Source organism: Eucyclogobius newberryi, unplaced genomic scaffold, assembly GCF_026437365.1.
Source record: "Eucyclogobius newberryi isolate DKJ021-1_F unplaced genomic scaffold, fEucNew1.0.hap1 SCAF_1, whole genome shotgun sequence".
NCBI classification, from domain to species: Eukaryota; Metazoa; Chordata; class Actinopteri; order Gobiiformes; family Gobiidae; genus Eucyclogobius; species Eucyclogobius newberryi.
Window position 1 is genome coordinate 17,553,733 of NW_027315723.1, and position 20,076 is coordinate 17,573,808.

A 20,076-nucleotide genomic window follows, 5' to 3' on the forward strand; every position below is an offset into this window, starting at 1 on the left:
TGTACGTGTCCAAATAGTGCTGAAAAATGTGGCTTTACGTTTACACTTTGTTGCCACTTGAACTGTGCCCCCGTACCCGCTGTGTGCCCCCGTACTGACCACTTGAACTGTGCCCCCGTACCCGCTGTGTGCCCCCGTACTGACCACTTGCCCTGTGCCCCTGTACCGGCTGCGTGCCCTGTGCCCCTGTGCCTGCCGTGTGCCCCCGTACTGACCACTTGCCTTGTGCCCCCGTGCCGACCGCGTGCCACTGTATTGACCACTTGCCCTGTGCCCATGTACCTGCCGCGTGCTCTGTGCCCTCGTACTCGACCGTGTGCCCTGTGCCCCCGTACCCCGACCGCATGCCCTCATACTGACCACGTGCACCACCTCTGGGTAGATGGGCTCGGTGATGACGTTCCGGTTGTGGGTGATGTACTCCACCATCTCGCTGAGCGCCGCCCTCTTCACCTCCTTCCATTTCAGGTCGCTCAGAGGGTCAGACACGAAGTCGAACAGGACACAGCACTGACGCAGCTTCTGCACGAAGAGCTTCTCCTGCTCCGCCGGGGGAACATCTGACCACACAGGAGAGGAGACGGGTTAAACATCTGACCACATAAGAGAGGAGACGTGTTACACCACAGGAACAATGTTATTTATCAGAGAAAGCAACATTCACTCAGCAGCGAAACAAAACATCAGCCTGATCAACAAAGCAAAGTGAAAACATGTTTTTAGAAAGACACACCGTGTACATCTTCAGCTTAGGTCATTGGAAAGTCACACACAGAAATGTAAAGTGTTCAGCACTTTTCACTTCAGAAGCTCTTCTACCAAGGCCTAACATGCCTACAAGACACAAGCAGATCTGCCGTGCCATGAACAACGCTTGTTTTGTTATGAAAATGACCTTCCTAAACAGTTACATGAAAACAGTGCAACTGGTTCAAACGCATGCCACTCGTGTGCCTCTAGAAGCCTCCGCAAACTGAGTACTTTGCAAATCATTTTAGTTTTTAGCCAATGTCCTCTCCACCAATGTCTAGCAGCCGCCTCGCATAAAACAAAACAGAATAAAAATTTTAAGTGGGCCGAAATAATGTCAATCCATTATTGTGTTAAATGTGTTAAAGAAATGTCTTAACCTGTTACCACCCACCTATTTTCGCCCTGTGCACAATGGTTGGACATACCCAAATGGCATTGCTTATTAAAAGAGGATCTTATGTTCCACATGCAAGTGTGATGCATCATTAGAAAGCTTAGGCCTTCTAGTTTCTGCAGATGTGCACATGAACACTGTCAGGGCTTCAGAACTTACACTACAAAGGCCCAAACATAAACAAAACATCCTTTTTTAGTCTCGCCTGAATATTGTCCATTTGTAATGGTCCTGAGCATGACATATTTCATTGTGTGCATATGCTGTTCACTGTACATGATGTTTATCTTGTTGACAACAACTGTGTAAAGTTTCAGATCTCTAGGAACAGGCATTTTGGTGCTGTTGACCTTTTTGTATCAAAAAGTATATTCGGAACAAGTGATCCAAATATGTGCCAACTGTGCCAAACTGTTTTATTACAATTTTAGCTCCGCTATGATCATAAAACATACATTTTCATGTTTTGTAGGCCACTAATAGCAATTATAACCGCTAAAAAAAAAATATGTGAAAATGTGTAAATATGAGTTTACCCATGAATTTCCCATATAGAGGTAAAAAAAAAAAAAAAAAAATTATAATATTTTTATTTTATTTTTGTATTGGTATAATAATACATATATCTAACAAAATGCACGTCCAAAAGGCTAATAAACTCAGAAAATGTTATGCGCAAAATCCTGCCGAGAAATCTGGCTCTTTACAGCCTTCCCGGAGCCTTACGCACGAGAATACAGAAGATTCTGTGTCAATAAGCCCTTTGTCCCGCCTACCAGGACAAAGGTCTCCTTATTGGCTAGAATAATATGTCACTCAAAGTCTCCTGCGTGCCTGTTAGCAGAAGCTAAGGGCTAAAAACAAAGATGGACGCGCGCTTCGGAAGCGCCGAATTTTTTTCCTCCGGAGCTGTAGCAAACAAACCCGGTGACAGAAAAATTCGTGGATGGTCTCATTTTGTAGGTATCAGTCTAAGGAAGAGATCGATGTCAAACACTATCGTATAAGTCAAACAGGTCATTTGTTATGGACGGAGAAATGCGCCGGACAAGCGCATTCTCGTCCGACGAGAAACGAAGAAAAGTTTGTTTACTTGACAATATCTCGAAATCGGATAACTTCAGGAAAAATACAAGTGGATATTGTTTTTCAATGATTCCTTACGGACAGACTGAGTACAAGGATGTACAGAATTAAAGCCGTTTCGTCAGTCATAAACAGCAAACAGGTAGGACATGCGTTTGTAAAATTTTACAAACTTTCTCACAAACTATTGGCAATTGCTTCTTGGGGCATATTATTCAATGTAAATCAATGACATATTCGTTTTGTTGAGAAAATAAGCTTTAAAATGATGTATGGCTTGCTGGTATTGACCACGGAAATAAAAGTGATGATGTAAGAGAATATTTGAGATATAGAAAATGTTCGCCGGCGGACAGGTGGGTGGTAACAGGTTAAAACGCATTAGTTAAGGTTTAATTATCAGATAAAACTGAAATGTTTGTAGTGTTTCCCATTAATAGTGGATATAAAAACAATAAATTGGTTTAACAAATTATTTTTGCTTGTTTATAATATATGAAAGTAACTGTACTGTTAAGAAAAACTGTTTAAAGAGTAAATTAAGGCAATAAATCACATTTAGCGCCAACAAATTGCAATAAATATAAGTATTCAAATAAGGATTGCTTGTGCCAGCATATTCTCAGCAGAACGTACCGGAAACACTGCTGTAAAATGAATCACAAAAGTGCAGGAATAAACATTTTATTTTCAGTCAGCTCTTTTTGTAGCATTTTTACTACAAACGACACATATCAAATTCTGCCTTTATTCAAAACCACCTCCAGGACAGTCCAAGTTTCAATACAGCGCCCATGTACAGCTAAGCTTACGCCTGTTTGTCCTGTGCAATCTGTGCGGCCGTATTGTCCTGCCGTCGACGCTCTGACATCTCCGTGGCGACCGGAGCCCGGAGGTCAGACTTTGGACCGAAGGCAAACGCTAATCAATCACGGCGGGACGCGTGCTAACAGACGCTGACGCTAGCAGAAACAGCGCGCCTCCAGGACACGTCAGCTGATCCGAACCGCGCCAAGACCGGGACAGAAAACGGTCCGAGTCAGAGCGATAGTAGAATGAGACGCTGGGAAACATGAGCAGAGCGCAAATATATGATTTAAAGTTTGTAAAAGCGGAAGCATCAACACGACACATTCAAGGTGAACTGTCGCCAAAAAAATAATCCCTAGATACAAAAATATCAAAACAAGACACTAATGTGAGCAAAAATCTGACCTTTCCTGAATAGATTTAATTAGAATTGTCATGATTTATATTTGAAAAAGTATGCAAACTACTATAACTTTGTGGTGAAGATGAAATACAGTAAATGTGTGATGTTTTATGTGTATGTTATTTTGTTGCTCGACCTGGTTAAATACAGGTTAAATAAATAAAAAGGACGCTCTATTTAAACAGTTTTTCATCACGACATGTTGTATTGAGTATCGAGTCCGGTGTCAAAATTAAGTTTGAAATGTTAGTATTGCGAGATTAGTCTCAAAGAACTTAAGACTTTTCGCGTTATTAGTTTCAGTCCCGTAAACGTTCTCGTTATGAACGCCGTGTTGAGGGATTTTCACCTTAAGTACTATCATATCAAATCAACAAAGTCAATTTAACTAAAATCTTCTTTAACAACAACATTTCTTAGGACACGATATTTATTGTGTGCTCTTTTTTGCACTATTGGGAAATATATCATTTTGTTTTTGTAGTATGATAAGATTAGAGCTGTAGAGGGTTGTAAAAGTAACTTATGTGACTCATTGTAGATTAGAAGTAAGTAAAATGTTTAATTTGACTTTGTATTTGATAAAGCTTATTTTAACATGAAAGCAAAGGTTAAACTGTGATTATTCTGCTTTAGGGGATTTTTTGGTAACAATATAATCGCACTTGTCGTGACACTTTTGTCCTGGATGCTGTTACTCTCCTCAAACTCCCCAGACACTGACATGTCAACTTTGTTTGAACTTTTTTCTTTATTGTAGTTACCGTCATCATCATCATCATCATTTATCTTTCATCATCATTTATCTTTCATCATCATTTATCTTTCATCATCATCATCATCATAATCATCATCATATCATCATCATCATCATCATCAATCTTGCATCGTCATCATCAATCTATCATCATCATCATCAATCGTCATCAATCTTGCATCATCATCAATCTTGCATCATCATCATCAATCTTGCATCTTGCATCATCATCATCATCAATCTTGCATCATCATCATCATCAATCTTGCATCATCATCATCATCAATCTTGCATCATCATCATCATCATCAATCTTGCATCATCATCATCATCAATCTTGCATCATCATCAATCTTGCATCATCATCAATCTTGCATCATCATCAATCTTGCATCATCATCAATCTTGCATCATCATCATTATCATCATCAATCTTGCAGCATCATCATCAGTCTTGCATCATTTTCTTCTTTTATCATCATCATCATCATCAATCATCTTTTATCATCATCACCATTTATCATTATAATCATCGCCATTTATCATTATCATCTTTATTATGCCCATCATAGTAATTACTATATCACCTTTTTCGTTTTGGGGATCAGTACTTATTGGGTGTACATTTTCTTCTTTTTTCAAATAAATAACGGCGATTACAAACACTATTCTGCTGCACATTCTGTCATTTATTTGTTGCCGTCCATGTTTTTCATGATGATATAAAACATTTAGAAAAGGGTTTACTTGGGGTTTACTTTCTTCTTGTGTCAGCGCCAGGATGTGGTTTAAATACGTTTATGCCTAATTATCATATTAATGTGCTTTGTTTGAGCCTCAGAGATAGAGTTTCGATCCAGGTCCAGAGCTCAAATTACAAAAACAACACTAGAGTTTCTGTAGGTGTAAAATATTAAGAGACGGAGCGAGCGCAGACTTCACAGCCGGCCTCGCAGTGTGGAAGGGGACATGACCTTTAGCATCTGAAGCCCTCGGCTAGCACGCGCAACGAGCTAACGGTTTAATAGAGCGCTCAGGTGTGACGGTAGAAACACTTTGCACAAGGCTCAAGGCTGAAAAAAGGTCTGAGCCAGTTTTACACCAAAATGAGCCAGTTGAAACTGTCTAAACCTGATGTAAGGAAGCTTTAAACCAGGTCAAAAACATGTATACATGCGTCTAATCGAGGCCTAAAAACAAGAAAACCGTTAAACAATCAGAAAAATCATGACTAGTCTAGGGTTAGAATAAATATATATGATAAATAATCGCAGTTTGATATTTTATCTTTTTCTGGACTATAGACTCTAAAAAGCTCACTAAAACTGCTGTATTTTTTATAATAATGACTTTATTTTTTCTTCTTATGCCAAAGAAATAGTAAAACAATGCAAGATCCTCAATAATACACATTTATTATCATTCATGATCAAAACGCCAGAGAAGTCACCACAGTTCAACATTGATCTGGCAAAAAGGGTATTGAGGAAATCTCCATGTACAACGGAAAAACAATATAGAAAAATAATTGTTTGAGTACCGTATTTTCCGGAACATAAGTCGCACCTTTTTTCATAGTTTTGGCCGGGGATGCGACTTATACTTATATACTTATACTCCAGAGCAACTTATGTGATGTTATTTTCACACTTGCAACCACATTTCATACTCCAGTACAACTCATATTATTTTTTTTCCCTTTCTCTTTTATGCATTTTTTGGGCGGTGCGACTTAGTCCGGAAAATACGGTAATTGACTGCTAAAATAATTAGTCAGTGTAAAGGAATAAATATCGGAAAGAACAGTCCCTTTAATAATGACAGATTATCGTATTTACACTATAACTGGGCAACCGTGAACCTCAACAAACACACAGACAAACACAGAAACAGACAAACACAGACAAACAAACACACAAACAGACAAAAACACACCAACAAACACACAGACAAACACACAGACAAACACACAGACAAACACACAGACAAACACACAGACAAACACAAACAAACACACCAACAAACACACAAACAAACAAACACACAGACAAACACACGGACAAACACAAACAAACACAAACAAACACCAACAAAGCACACAAACAAAGCACACAGACAGACACACAGACAGACACACAGACAGACAGACAGACAAACAAACTGATGCATTGGTAAAATATCGTCTGGATATCATCATTTAGATCACAAAAAAATCAAAATATACAAATTTTAGTCAATATCGCCATAACCCAAGCTACAAACGCAACTAAAACACACAAATATTCCAAATCGATAACAAAAAACTCACTTTATAATACTAACGTGTAATTCTTTCACTTGTGTATAAGTCGCTGCAGCGTTGTGTGGTTTTTCTTCTTGTCAAAACAAGACGCACACAAACTTCCTGTGACATCAGCAGAACCTAAACTTTCCGTTTCCTGCATTTTCCTTCGAGCTCGAGCGGCACACAAAGCTCCGCCGATGTACTTCCTGTCTGACGCACAAATGACGAACAATCCATGTTTCTGAGATGAACAGAGGAGGGCGGAGCGAAAGGAAAACAATCGAGCTGCCCAATACTGGGAGCGATCGCGATACGACTGTGGAGCTCAGCGATATCGATATTATTGTGATATTCTGATACGTTTCTGTTACATCGAAACATAATGTACTCGTCAAACGGGGTCAAAATAAAAACGTAACGAAACAAAAACGAGACTAAATCGAGGCTAATTTAGTCCAAAGGAGGAAGGAAAATCAACCATTAAAAAAAAGAGAATAAAAAAGAAAAAAAGAAAGAAAAAAATAAAAATTAAAAAAAAGATGATAAGGATAAAAAACAGAGAAAAAAAGAGAATTAAAGAAATAATTGAAAAAAATTAAAGAGAATACAAAAAAAAAGAAAAATAAAATGAGAAAAAATAAAATGAGAATACAAAAATAAATACCATAAAGAATATTTATTTTAGCTTTATTTGTCAAATCAAATAAAATCAATCAATTTTTGTAAGGCCCAAAATCACAACAACAGTCGCCTCTGAGGGCCGAAACATTTGTGACAGACATGAATAGCAGAGGAGAGGTGTTTAACTGTAAACAGATCTATAGGATTTGACTTTGTTTTGTTTGGTAATTTCTGTAACGAAACAAGTATTTAATCAAATGCAGAAAGCACTAGAATCACATTTAGCATCACCTCCAATATGTAAAACATCCATCCACACGTCAGCGCGGCTATTGGCTAATCGAAATGATTGTGGTCGACTATTTGAACAATCCCATCATCCATTCTTGACTGTTCTATAAAGCAAATAATAGACGTTTTTATCTCAAAGACGTTGGAAAAAACTGAAAAAATGATTGACATTGTGACTTTTATCAATAATTAAAAAAAATTGTAAATATTCTCTATCTAGAAGAATCAGTCAGTCAGCATATTTCGACCTTAATCTTGGTATAAATGCATTTTAAAAACCTCAATTCACAATAAAAATAATGGTTTGACTCGTCGACTACTACTAAACATAAATAACTAACATCACAAAGCTTGCGGTGAGAGATGACGGAACAAAAAACACTTTATTTCCAAATGGTTTTAGCCCCAACGCAAAAAACACAGAAGAGGCAGCTCTCACCTCTAAAATGCACAAGCTCTAGAGGCTGAAACGGCCCGTTGGAGCTGTTATTTTCCATCACCATGGTAACGCTGGTGCTAATACATGTCGACATGAAGAGAGCAGCGAGGCAGAGGTGAAGAGACGAGGGGGGAAACACTAAGGACAGAGAAGGACCTCCATTTTGGCCCGACACTCGGAGCAAAATGACGCTTCGCTCGGCGGTGCGGCTAGTGGGAGCGAGTCGGTGATGTCGCCCCCCGATGCGGGCATGCCATTGGTCGGTGCCGGTCACATGGGCCCGGCTGTCAGACTATATGAACGCGGGGGAGATGGAGAGGAAGGGAAAGGGAGGGGTTTGGAGACGTGTCGAGAGCGGTGACGAGAGAGAGCAGAAAGAGAGACTAAAACTAGGACTAAAGCAGGTCTAAAGCGGGAGTAAAGCGGGGCCTAAAGCGGGACTAAAATAGGACTAAACCAGGAATAAATGACGGGAGGTAAACCAAGTCCAAGGCAAATTTAGGACAAGAATAAATCAGGAGTGAGACAAGTCTTAAAACTAGGCATAAGCATCTGGACTAAACCAGGTCCAAAGCCAGACTAAAATCAAGTCTGTAGAGTAAGACAAAACCAGGACTAAAATTAGAACTAAATAAGGATTAAAACGAGACTAAATGATCATGAACAAAGTCCAAAATAAGGTATAAATCTGAACTAAACAAGGTATAAACAAGGATTATCCAACAGCACTGAATATATATGTATAGAATCAAGCCAGTTTTGACTGAAACATGTCTAAAGACCAGATCAAAATCAGAACTAAAACGAGACAAAACGATCATTAAAACTGAACTAAAACAAAGTCCAGGTCTAAAACTAGACTAGGACTAAACCGGGTACCTAGAATAAGATTAAACCAGGACTAAAATAGGGTCTAATTCAGGATTCAAGAACAAGATTTATACACGCATAAATCCAATTAAAAGCAATTCATTTAGCTAATATGCTCTTAAAGTGAGAGCAATGTTATCAACTAGGAACCAACTAGAGACTTTCTGCTAGTTCCTTTTGTCTGTTAAAAAGGTTCACAAATATAAAATGTGCCAATTCACCGACTGATGGGGAATCAAAGGGACCAGACACAGGGTAAAGTTAAAAAGCGTCACAAACTGTCAAGTCTTTTATCTTTTATTCAACTAGCAGTTTTGTAGTTACTTAACAGGTAAATAAACATTTGCATACCACAAGGATCAGTTTTGTTACGTGTCGTTTAGGGCTGCGAGTATGGCAAAATATACCCTGCAGATTTGGTCATTGAAATCATGATCATTTCAAATAATTTCTTCGATACAATCTGTAGAGAAAGAACTTATTTTGAAGCACATTTAACAGTCATGTGGATTAGAAACGTTGCTGTGCTCCAGGGGAAGAACGAGCGCACTTACACATATTTGTGACTGTAGTAACAATTGAAATCGCAATTTTAAATCTGATTAACGGCCCAACTCTAACGTCGTATGTGGCATGGTGTCAAGAGTATTTCCTGCGGTTCAACCATCAACCTAAACCGTGAACATTCTGTAAAAAACGTCTTCAAACGAGTGATTAGAGGCTTCAAGATGGAGCCTCTAATCACTCATTTGAAGACGGTGAGGTGAAGATTTTAAGCAGGGAAAAAAGATGGTTTGAAAGAGGAGTTAAGGAAGCTATTTTTGTTAAAAAAGAAAGACCTTCTTTAAACAGGAATGGAGGGCTAAGATTCAATCTTCCTGGTATCTATAATGGTATACTGAACCCCTGGAAAGGTAGAGGACCAGGACCAGGACATTTAGATGCTAATCAGGTTCTCAGGGTGGTTGAGCCAGGGTCTCACAAAGACAAAGAGGATTCTAATAGCCCATTAAAATTCTGAATAGGCTAGCTCGGTAGATACAAGGGGGAGTTTCTGTTGAAACAAACAATTCTTTCTACTCCAGGAAGGCTCCGCCCAATGGGCTGGTCTTACCACAGAAGAGTATAAATATAAGAGTTCCCGACCTAAATTCTGTTATTGACAATGACTCTTGGATGAGAGTCGAAACGTCTATTTTTTTCTAACTGAGTCCAGATGACTACAACTGAAGCTTTTTCTACTATGGAACACGCCTGGACGAATGAGCTATTACACCGACGTATTTTATTGGTGTCTATCGTAGCCGTATCGGAGCTGAAAAAGCTTGGCGCATCCCGAGAGACAATTACAGTTGTTTTTCGCTTCAGCCGCCTGTGAAGTTCTCATTAGCGCTGCCCTTTGAGAAACTGAATTAGTCTTATAGTGTCAATCCGGAGGCACAAAGACGCGTGACGGTTTTACAATTCCTCTCCGACAAACGTAAGGACTCTTGTCATCACAAAACGCATCTGTGGGGACGAAGGCGTTTTCCGATTATTCTTGCGATTGCCGAACTCGTGTCTGCGTCAACATTACGACGCAGACGGACTGTCCAGGACCCTATAGAAAGAGATGAATAACCTCAACAGGACTTCTCCGGGTAAATAACAGTTACATACTGTCGAAACATAAAGGCACATTGTATCCGCCGGAGCGCATCGCACACGAGGTCAGTCGCATTTGGCCCAGAGCGCGGTTCACACGCTCCTGAAGTGATTCCCCTTTATAGAGCGAGCGTGGAGTCCTGTGTCTGTGCGTCTGACAGGAGACGAGGTCCAGGTGCGAGTGACGGGTGCGACGGGGGGCCCAGCCTGACCCACGGCCCGTGAACAGCGACAACGTTCAGGATGAAACGCCGGCTCGGTTAAACGCCGTGACGCCCGCAAGAGCCAGAAACACGGCTCCGAGACGTTACTTTACCGTCCGAGCATTTGGTCGATCGGATATGCTGTTGTCACGGCGACGTCACTGGCAAATTATAAAATTATGTAAAGATCTATGTTATGGCGGTGTGGTTTCAAGAGCTGTGATGTGGATGCGACTTCTGCGGGCGGCGTGACAGAAACAGGAAGGAGGAAGTGTTTGTGTGTGCGACAGGAAGTGAGCGGCGCAGAGCAAACACAACAAACACGGGTCAAAATTAACCCCACCGCATCACAGCAATGTCGGGTCATGGATCAGAGCTGTGGAGAGGCAACCCCGCTCACAGCAATATTTGAGCGATTGAGCAATAAAAGCAACCGTAATGAAATAAACGCTGTTGCATGATGTCATCAAAGTTAGCTTGGGGCGTGAAGCTAACAGGAGGCACTGCTCTGTCTGAAGCTCCGTTACTAAAGCTAGACTTTAATCAGAGTTTGGCCATGATTAACTGATTTAGGAGAAACAACAGTCAAACTATTTTTTTTCGTTTAAAAAATATACCACCAAAACAGAACCAAATCAAACTTAATTACATCCATTTTGTATTTTTTCTTGACATTTCAGACAAACTAAAATTGTATCTTGCTGTGTGTGCCAATATGTGCACTGTGTCACCATAGTAACGGCTAAACCCTCCTTCAAAGTGGTTCTTAATTGTGAGGTTAAATTATTGGACAAATTTAACAGATGTTTTGGAATGCAACTTAAAGCACCCCCTACAGGTCGGACGACTCATTGAACTAAAATGTGGTACAGATAATATACCTATTTTACGAATTTTGCAAACAATTTAAAAACAAGTTTTATCACATAATAGCACATTTAAGTTTATAATTTCACTTCCTGTTTGTAATTGATGACATCACACAAGGAAATTACCCAGCAAACACTGGGCCAAAACTCATCTAAGGTCACAAATACATCAAAATATATGAGAGAAACTTTGTTTTGTTGAATTAATGTTTAAAGAGTAAGGAAAAAGTAGTTTCTTTGTGTAAATTATGCATAAACTTTGACTGGAATGAGTGTCCCTGGTGTGATGTCACTTCCGTTTTTTCCCCCACATATTTTTCAACTTTTCTCCACAATTCATGCTCGATTGGTGTAAAACTATAATTTATATGTACAACAGGTATAAATACACCTGATAAAAGTCAAAATTAGAAACTCGTAAAAACCTTTAGAGCTGTGGTACCTGACTTTCACACAAAACAGGAAGTGTCAGAACAATGTTCACAAGTGTCCATGTTTGGGCTCGTGCACAGCTTTAAATGCAGCTGAAGCGGGGGCGGACAACCCGAGAGCGGCCAATCAGAGCGCTGCTCTTACGTTCAGGTTGACGAGACAAAGTACTTAATGAGTAATGTATTTTCCGGACTATAAGTAGCACCTTTTTTCATAGTTTTGGCCGGGGTGTGACTTACTTATATTTATACTAATATACTTATACTCCGGAGCGACTTATGTGTGATATTATTTGTTATTTTCACACTTGCAACCTTATTTCATACTCTAGTGCAACATATATATGTTTTTTTCTTCTCTATTATGCATTTTTTGGCTGGTGCGACTTATACTCCGGTGCGGTGCGACTTATACTCCGGTGCGGTGCGACTTATACTCCGGTGCGGTGCGACTTATACTCCGGTGCGGTGCGACTTATACTCCGGAACATACGGTACATTGAAAACCACGCGCGCTGCTGCTCTCGTTTTTGTCTCGTGCGGTCGGGCCTCGCGGGCTCGAGCAGGTGAACACGCTTGGAATGAAAACATGGCGCATGTTTGAACAAGACCGTAACCTCCAGAGACTCACAAAGTTCAAGCAAAACTCTCACGACTCTCACAGCTGACGATCTGTGTTGTACTTGAGGCGGGCCAAGTGTCAAAAAGAAATCTGCTCACAACGTTATCTACATTAAAAGGGCCATTTTTGACGCATCCTCTTTTCAAAATGTTTTCCATTACATTTTATTTTTCCCTAAAAAACGCACTTAATTTCAAGAACGTAAGCAACATGAAAAATTTATAAATCAATAAAAAATTATAATAAAAAAATTTAAAAAACAGCATTTGACTGACTTTATTGAAATGTGTTTTTAGCGCTTCAACGCGGTTTCGTGGGTTCAATTCCCAACCTCGACCATTTGCTGAATGTCTATACTCCCTCTCACCCCATTTGGGAGTTCTGCAGTCCAGTCAAAATAAAGCCTTCAGGCCCATAAAATCTATCAAATAAAAGCGAGAAATGTGTTTTATAATTGACAATTTTAACTGAATATTTAGCGTTCTGTTGTCTTTCAAGTGATGTGTTTGGGTTGGTAAATCTAGTTGGAGGCACTGCTCCGTCTGAAGCTCAGTTACTTATATTTGACTTTAATCTAGCCCGTGGCACGAGAGGAAGTGTCCCATCAAAATAAAAGAGCAAGAGGAAGTGAAGGCATTAATTGCGCCCATGCTGGCCAATAGTGAAAAATACACAATATCTGTAATGCACTTTTTAGTCTAAGCTTTGTTTTAACACAATTTGACCATAAACAACTGATTTGAGCAGTTACAATCACAAGATAGCATTTGCAGATTGTTTTCAGACGCAAACACCTATTTGTTGAAAATCAAACTCCTAAACTCAAACAATCAAATTTATTTTTCCTTGAGATTTCAGACCTTCTAAAAAACCCTTCAAAAGCGTATGCAAACATTACAACCGTCTTCTATAGTACAGTATATTATATGTATATCCAATTTACAAACACTATCTTGTCTGACAAGCGTGTTTATTTCTTGCGTTTTTCCATATTAAACGGTGATATTTGAATATTTGGTGAGTGTGCGTTTCATATTTGCCGTGGAGGAGGCAGAAGGAGCCGGAGCTTATCTGTTCACGGCGCTCGCCCTGCACAGCTTTATCTTTGGATTACCACTAAATTTAGCCGCCGGGGTTAAGTCCACTCCGTGTGCGTCCACTGTCTGTTTACCAGGGTTACGTAATAATGCCCTCAGCTTAAAGGGCCCGACGTGAACAACACCGGGACGCACACAAATGCACCGCGGCGTATAAGCTAAGAGACAATATATGAAACTGGTTTTCTTGAAACACAGCGGATTTAATCCAACTGAATTGAAATGGCAACTTTAACTAACAGTAAAAGATCATTTTTACTCCAAATGATAAAATACATCGTCTTCCTCCATTGCCATTCCACTCAATTTTAGCAAGGCGTGCTCTCTCTCTCTGGGGAGTTTTTTTTCTCTCACTCTTTCCCTCTCCTACTTTCTCTCTCCTTCTCTCCCCTCTTTTTATGGTATAGTGTATAACCCAGGGGTGGGCCGCAGTTTTATAATCTGGCCCACCAAACATGCCAAGTAATATTTTTTAAAAAATAATTAAAAATATTTTTATTCTTTTTTGCCCTTAGGTAGCTGTCTGCACTTGTATCCTTAATATATATGACATGAAAGGAATTAAATAATAGATTAAAATAGCCTTTATTTGACAGAAAAGTGATATTTTATTTGACATTTAATTTTTTCAATATTTTCTTTTTCACACCAGTGATCGCGGTCCTTGCCTGGATTCGAATATGGCCCTCGGAGGAAAATAATTGCCCACCCCTGGTATAACACATAGACGTACGACTCCAGAAGACGTACGACTCCAGAAGACGTACGACTCCAGAAGACGTACGACTCCAGAAGACGTACGACTCCAGAAGACGTACAACTACAGTGGGTGGCGATAAGTGCACATTTTCTGTTGGCTGCCAAACGCCATTAAAAGCAACACCACCACCACAACAACAACAACAACAACAACAACAACAGTGTTCTCGCTGGGCTGAGGTTTGAGGATGGCGGTGGGACACCGCCATAGGGGCTAGCAAAAAGTACTTAAAAAAATTTCCCTCTATATGGAAAGCCAATATGATCACACTCCGCCACTTAGGATGTTTAAATGTTTAGTTGATGTTTATTTTTGATTGATGTTTCACTCTCTGGTCATGTTCCGTTTGTTTTTGTGTTTTATTTTGAAAAACGTAAAAAAAAATACATCGTCTTCATGAGGTATTGCGTATAAACGTTCATATTAGAGTCTTCTGGGTGCGTTTAAAATGTGCATCAATCACACACATTTCTGATCGTCATGGAGACAGTCAAATAAATGGAGATGTTCTCGCGGTGTCGACCTCGCCCACTCAGAGTTTCCACATGACATTTGTTTAATGACACGATATTTCCTACTCGAGTTGATACCAAAGAAAAGTCTCGATAATAATTTTAAAAATATGATAAAGAGCCAAAAAAAAAAAACAATAGAATACAATTTCAAAATTCCCCTAAAGATTTAAGAACAGTTTATTACATGGTTGTTAGCACGTGTGCTAATGTGCTAATGGCTAATGTTAACGTCATGTCGTTACTACACATGGTCATGCCGTTACTAGATAAAACACTTAGTTCTACGCGTGGTCATGTCGTCACTACATTAGACAGTTCTACACGTGGTCATGTCGTTACTACATAAAACACTTAGTTCTACGCGTGGTCATGTCGTTACTACATAAGACAGTTCTACGCGTGGTCATGCTGTTACTACATAAGACAGTTCTACGCGTGGTCATGCCGTTACTACAACAAACAACAACAGCCTTTTGAACACCAAAAATCCTACAATCCTGTGTAACACATGAAAAAGTCTGGCGGTAATGCGACAGGACTACGATAAAACACCAAAGAAGAAGAAGAAGAGCTAGTCTCCGGTCTGGAGAGACGGGAGATGGCGGAGGAGAGTGGATCGGTGGTCGAAGACGTTCTGGACGGCGTGGAGGAGCAGCCTTTTCTGGCTGCACGTGCCCGGAAACGTAAAAAGTCCCTTAGCTCGTCCGAGGGTTCTGGGAATGAGCAGCAGGATGAGGCTGAAGCTATTGATATCCGGAGTGAGAGCAGAGACTGTAAGGTGATCATAAAGCTTGCACAGGATAGTGCATCCTTTAAGGAGTGGTATTCAGTGGCCACTGAAAGAGTGCGAGTGTCCTTAGAGATGGCTCGCTGCTGGTCGTGTGCAAGGACGCGGCTCAGCAACGGAAGGCGATTGGAACTAAACGTCTGGGTGGAAAGGACATTCTTGTGTCTGATGCTGAAAGAAACACGGTCAGAGGAGTTATCGTAGGTGTCCCTACGGCGACGTCTGTGGATGAAGTTAAGGAGAATTTGACTGGAGCTAAGGTGGTGGACGCTAGGCGGTTGAAGGTGACCCGGTCTGGGGTAAGATGTGACAGCTTGTCGGTAATGGTAACACTTGAAGGGAGGTGCCTGCCTAGTAAGGTGTTCATTGGGTTCATGTGCCATGACGTTAGGCCATATGTTCCACCGCCCCTGCGTTGCTTTAAGTGCCAGCGCTTTGGGCATATTGCAGCGGTCTGTAGAGGGAAGCAAAGATGTGGTAAATGTGCAGGAGATCACGAGTATGGGAAGTGTGACGTGGGAGCAAAACTGAAGTGCTGTAACTGTGGGGAAGAACATAGCTCTGCCTACGGGGATGCAGGTTTAGCAAAAGAGCTGCTGAGGTGCATAAAATAAAGGTCTCTCAAGGTGTATCCTATGCAGATGCAGTCAAGAAAGTTTCAAGTAACGAGTTTAGAGTAAATACAGAGAGAGGAGCCAGCGCTGCTCCCAGCCAGGGCGAAATGAGAAAGGCCAGCGTGGCTCCCAAGAAGTGTGAAGGTTTCAAGAGTGGAGGTCCCAAGTGTGCAGGTTCCAGAATTAATGAGAATACCCTGGTTGTGGATAGAGAGGATTTTGTACTCTTTATGGTGGATGTTGTAAACTGTGCTGCTCAGGCTCAAAGCAGAACTGAAAGGATCAGGATCATTGCTAAAGCTGCAGGGAGATTCCTTGGAACAAAGGAGCTTGATTGGGCAGATATAGAAAACAGGCTAAAGGCGCTAAATGGGAGTCGGAGTGATGGGGGTCTGCTTTTGGGGAGTCAGGGTGATCAGAGTGACGAGATGGGGGTGGGGGTGGTCTCCTGTCCTCGTCCAGTCTCGTAGACGCACGGCTACCAAGCAGCGACATCAGTGGAAATATTAAAGCCTATAGAATGAAGCCTAAAGAATAAAGCTGTACGGTGGAAGCACCGAACGTCAAAGAAGGAGAGGAAGATGAAGAAGAGTCTCCCTGGAATAAAGCCGGTTGGTCTCTGAAACAACAACAACTTAAGCGGGACAGAGTCTGAGGACTACGAAACGTCTGAGGAATAAAGTCTGGCGGTAATGCAACACTCGGATGCCAACCGCCATAAAACGACAACAACAACAACAACTTAAGCCGGTTGGTCTCTGAAACAACAACTATTCTAGTCACAAAGACAAATCATGACCTCATGGGCTTTGTAACACCAAAGCAATGGAAGGAGTACTTTTACGGACTACGACAGAGTCTGAGGACAAAGCACTGGAAGTCAAGGCACTGGAAGAAGAACTTTTAGGACTACGACAAAGTCTAAGGAATAAAGTCTGGCGGTAATGCAACACTCGGATGTCAACCGCCATAAAACAACAACAACAACAACAACTATTCTAGTCACAAAGACATATCATGACCTCATGGGCTTTGTAACACCAAAGCAATGGAAGGAGTACGAAAAGTCTGAGGAATAAAGTCTGGCGGTAATGCAACAATTGGATGCCAACCGCCATAAAACAACAACAACAACAACAACAACAACAACAACAACTACATAAAACACTTAGTTCTACACGTGGTCATGTCGTTACTACATAAAACACTTAGTTCTACACGTGGTCATGTCGTTACTACATAAAACACTTTGTTCTACGCGTGGTCATGCCGTTACTACATTAAAGCACTTAGTTCTACACGTGGTCATGTCGTTACTACATAAAACACTTAGTTCTACACGTGGTCATGTCGTTACTACATAAAACACTTAGTTCTACACGTGGTCATGTCGTTACTAAATAAAACACTTTGTTCTACACGTGGTCATGTCGTTACTACATAAAACACTTTGTTCTACACGTGGTCATGTCGTTACTACATTAAAGCACTTAGTTCTACACGTGGTCATGTCGTTACTACATAAAACACTTAGTTCTACACGTGGTCATGTCGTTACTACATAAAACACTTTGTTCTACACGTGGTCATGTCGTTACTACATAAAACACTTAGTTCTACACGTGGTCATGTCGTTACTACATAAAACACTTAGTTCTACACGTGGTCATGTCGTTACTACATAAAACACTTAGTGTCTTATGTAGTAACGACATGACCACGTGTAGCACTAAGTTTTACACGTGGTCATGTCGTTACTACTACTACTTACTACTACTTTTTCATCGCTTTTGACGCTTGCCGGCTAACGCTAACTCTACCATTAAAAATGCATTGGCGCTAAAGTACAGAGTTTTAGAAGGGTCAATACAGGTCAGGATGATTTTAAAACTATCCAGGAAATCTCTAACCATTGTTGATATTCGTTTCATCATCTGTGCGTTGGTCATATTGGCCCCAGCCGAGGGGTCCGAGACTCTTACGCCACGGCGCCTTTAGAGGGCGCGCTCACCTTTGAAGGCGGGGAGTTTCTGCAGCTCCCGGTTGTTGCTGAGGCTGAAGCGTGACGAGCTCTGCCTCTTGTCCTTCTTCAGAGGCGTCTGGGGCCCGGGCTGTTTCCCCTTCAGCAGTTGAGTCGTGGGAGGGAGGCTGTTGCTGGTCTTTCTGTTAGAGCCCTGCGCAAAAAGGAGACAACGCACAGGAAAGACACTAGTCAGGCGTGGGAAACGGAGCTGCAACTAACTGTTATATTAGTAGACCAGACAAACCATCATTTCTATTGCACGTTGAGGTTTTTCAAATACATTTTTAACCAAATAAAGGTTGAAATATAGTGACTGAAGGCTCCCAGATAGAGAACATTATAAATAAAGCGTATTATTGAGGAAAATTATAAACTGTTACACATTTTTTTGAAATTGTACACCATCTTTGTTATGTAGACCATAATTACACGTGTCAATTACTTCAAAGAGAGACAAAAATCAAGGATATTTAGGGATATTTCTGCACATTTCTGGTTAATTTTATGTTCTGCTCGTGGTTCATGTTGTTCTTGAGCCGAGCACAGACAGCTGAGGCCTTCAGTCTCGACGTTGGCAAGAGGATTGTACTTTCACCAGCATTTTGTTTTTAATCAGACCCAATCCCAGCATTGGAATAACGAGGAGCAAACTACGAGGCTGGCGAATATGGATCAGATCAATGTCATGTCTAGTTTTTTTTCTTAGCCTAGAGACTACTGAAAGAGTAATCTACATAAAAGATATGCGTTTTGGTGGCCCTTGTTCCTGGTTCAAATTAAAATCTTACATAAGCCTTCACTTAGGGACTAATGGGCCTTTTCCATGACTCGACTCAGCCCTGCTTTAGTGCTACCTCCTCAGACCAGGTACTTTTTTAGTACTCTCCGCCGAGCTTGGACTAAACATGACGTCCGCACGGTCAGGCGCTGATTGGGTAAAAGTCTGATGTTTCCGCAGCAGGAGACAGAACGCCGTGTCCTCCGTAAACAAGTTACACGAGTTTAGAGTCTTAACGATTCCTAAATGCGAGACAGAAAATGCAGACCCGGGACATGAGAGTCTTATAAGATGCGTATAGTTTCCTTTAGACCTCTTCAAATAAGACCTTTTTCATCAAACTTATGCAAACTAATAGTATTCCCTTTCTCAAAGGTCATAACTAAATATACCAGTTACTTTGATCTTGGACCTTGGCTATGCCTGTCTCAAGAGCCATGTCGTTTTTTCAAAATGCTGCAAAATTCGGGATATTATGTCGTTGTTTTCTTTGCAGCTTCCCAGAGGTTGATGCTATAGCATTGAAAGTGGTTCCAAATGAAAGCTAATAAAGTTATCTTGCATATGGCGTCAAACACATGAACACTTGTGTAAATTTTAAATAATTTTAATGCACAAACATACATATTTATAGAGTAAAGCTGTATAGATAGAGTACATTCTTTTTGATAAATGTATGCATCATAAGATGTCATCCTTTCCAAGCATCAAAAATATGTATGTTTGTGCATTAAAATTAGTTAAAATTTACACAGGTGTTCATGTGTTTGACACCATATGCAGGAACAGCTTTCATACCAAAGTATGGTGTATATGCATATGGTGTCTAGTTCCCCTGTGAGCAAAGACTAACCCATCCTGCAGAAGGAAAAAAAACCTTCACCGCCCAGCTGGCATCGGCCGTTTCCTGTCCAGAGTAAAGCCAAAACTTCCAGTTTTAGATGTACGAAGTTTGTTTTTAAACTGCACAGGAAGTGAGTTTACTGTAGCAATAATCTGCGGCGGCTTCACCGACTGTTCCGATG

General features: G+C 40.7%; 1 protein-coding gene across 2 annotated transcripts in view; it reads right to left on the reverse strand.

Moving 5' to 3' along the window:
• The window catches only part of ppp2r5cb (protein phosphatase 2, regulatory subunit B', gamma b), a 38,903-nt gene that overhangs the window by 14,089 nt on the left and 4,738 nt on the right, over positions 1-20,076 (reverse strand). Inside the window, exons 3-4 of one of the 2 annotated variants that reach the window (XM_072439880.1) lie at positions 18,262-18,424; positions 361-560 (exon numbers count right to left, since the gene is read on the reverse strand). In XM_072439880.1, coding sequence (XP_072295981.1) covers positions 361-560; positions 18,262-18,424 — 363 coding nt within the window. Of the gene's footprint in view, positions 1-360; positions 561-7,838; positions 8,016-18,261; positions 18,425-20,076 lie in introns of those variants that run through there. The other variant, XM_072439888.1, reaches the window with a different exon arrangement.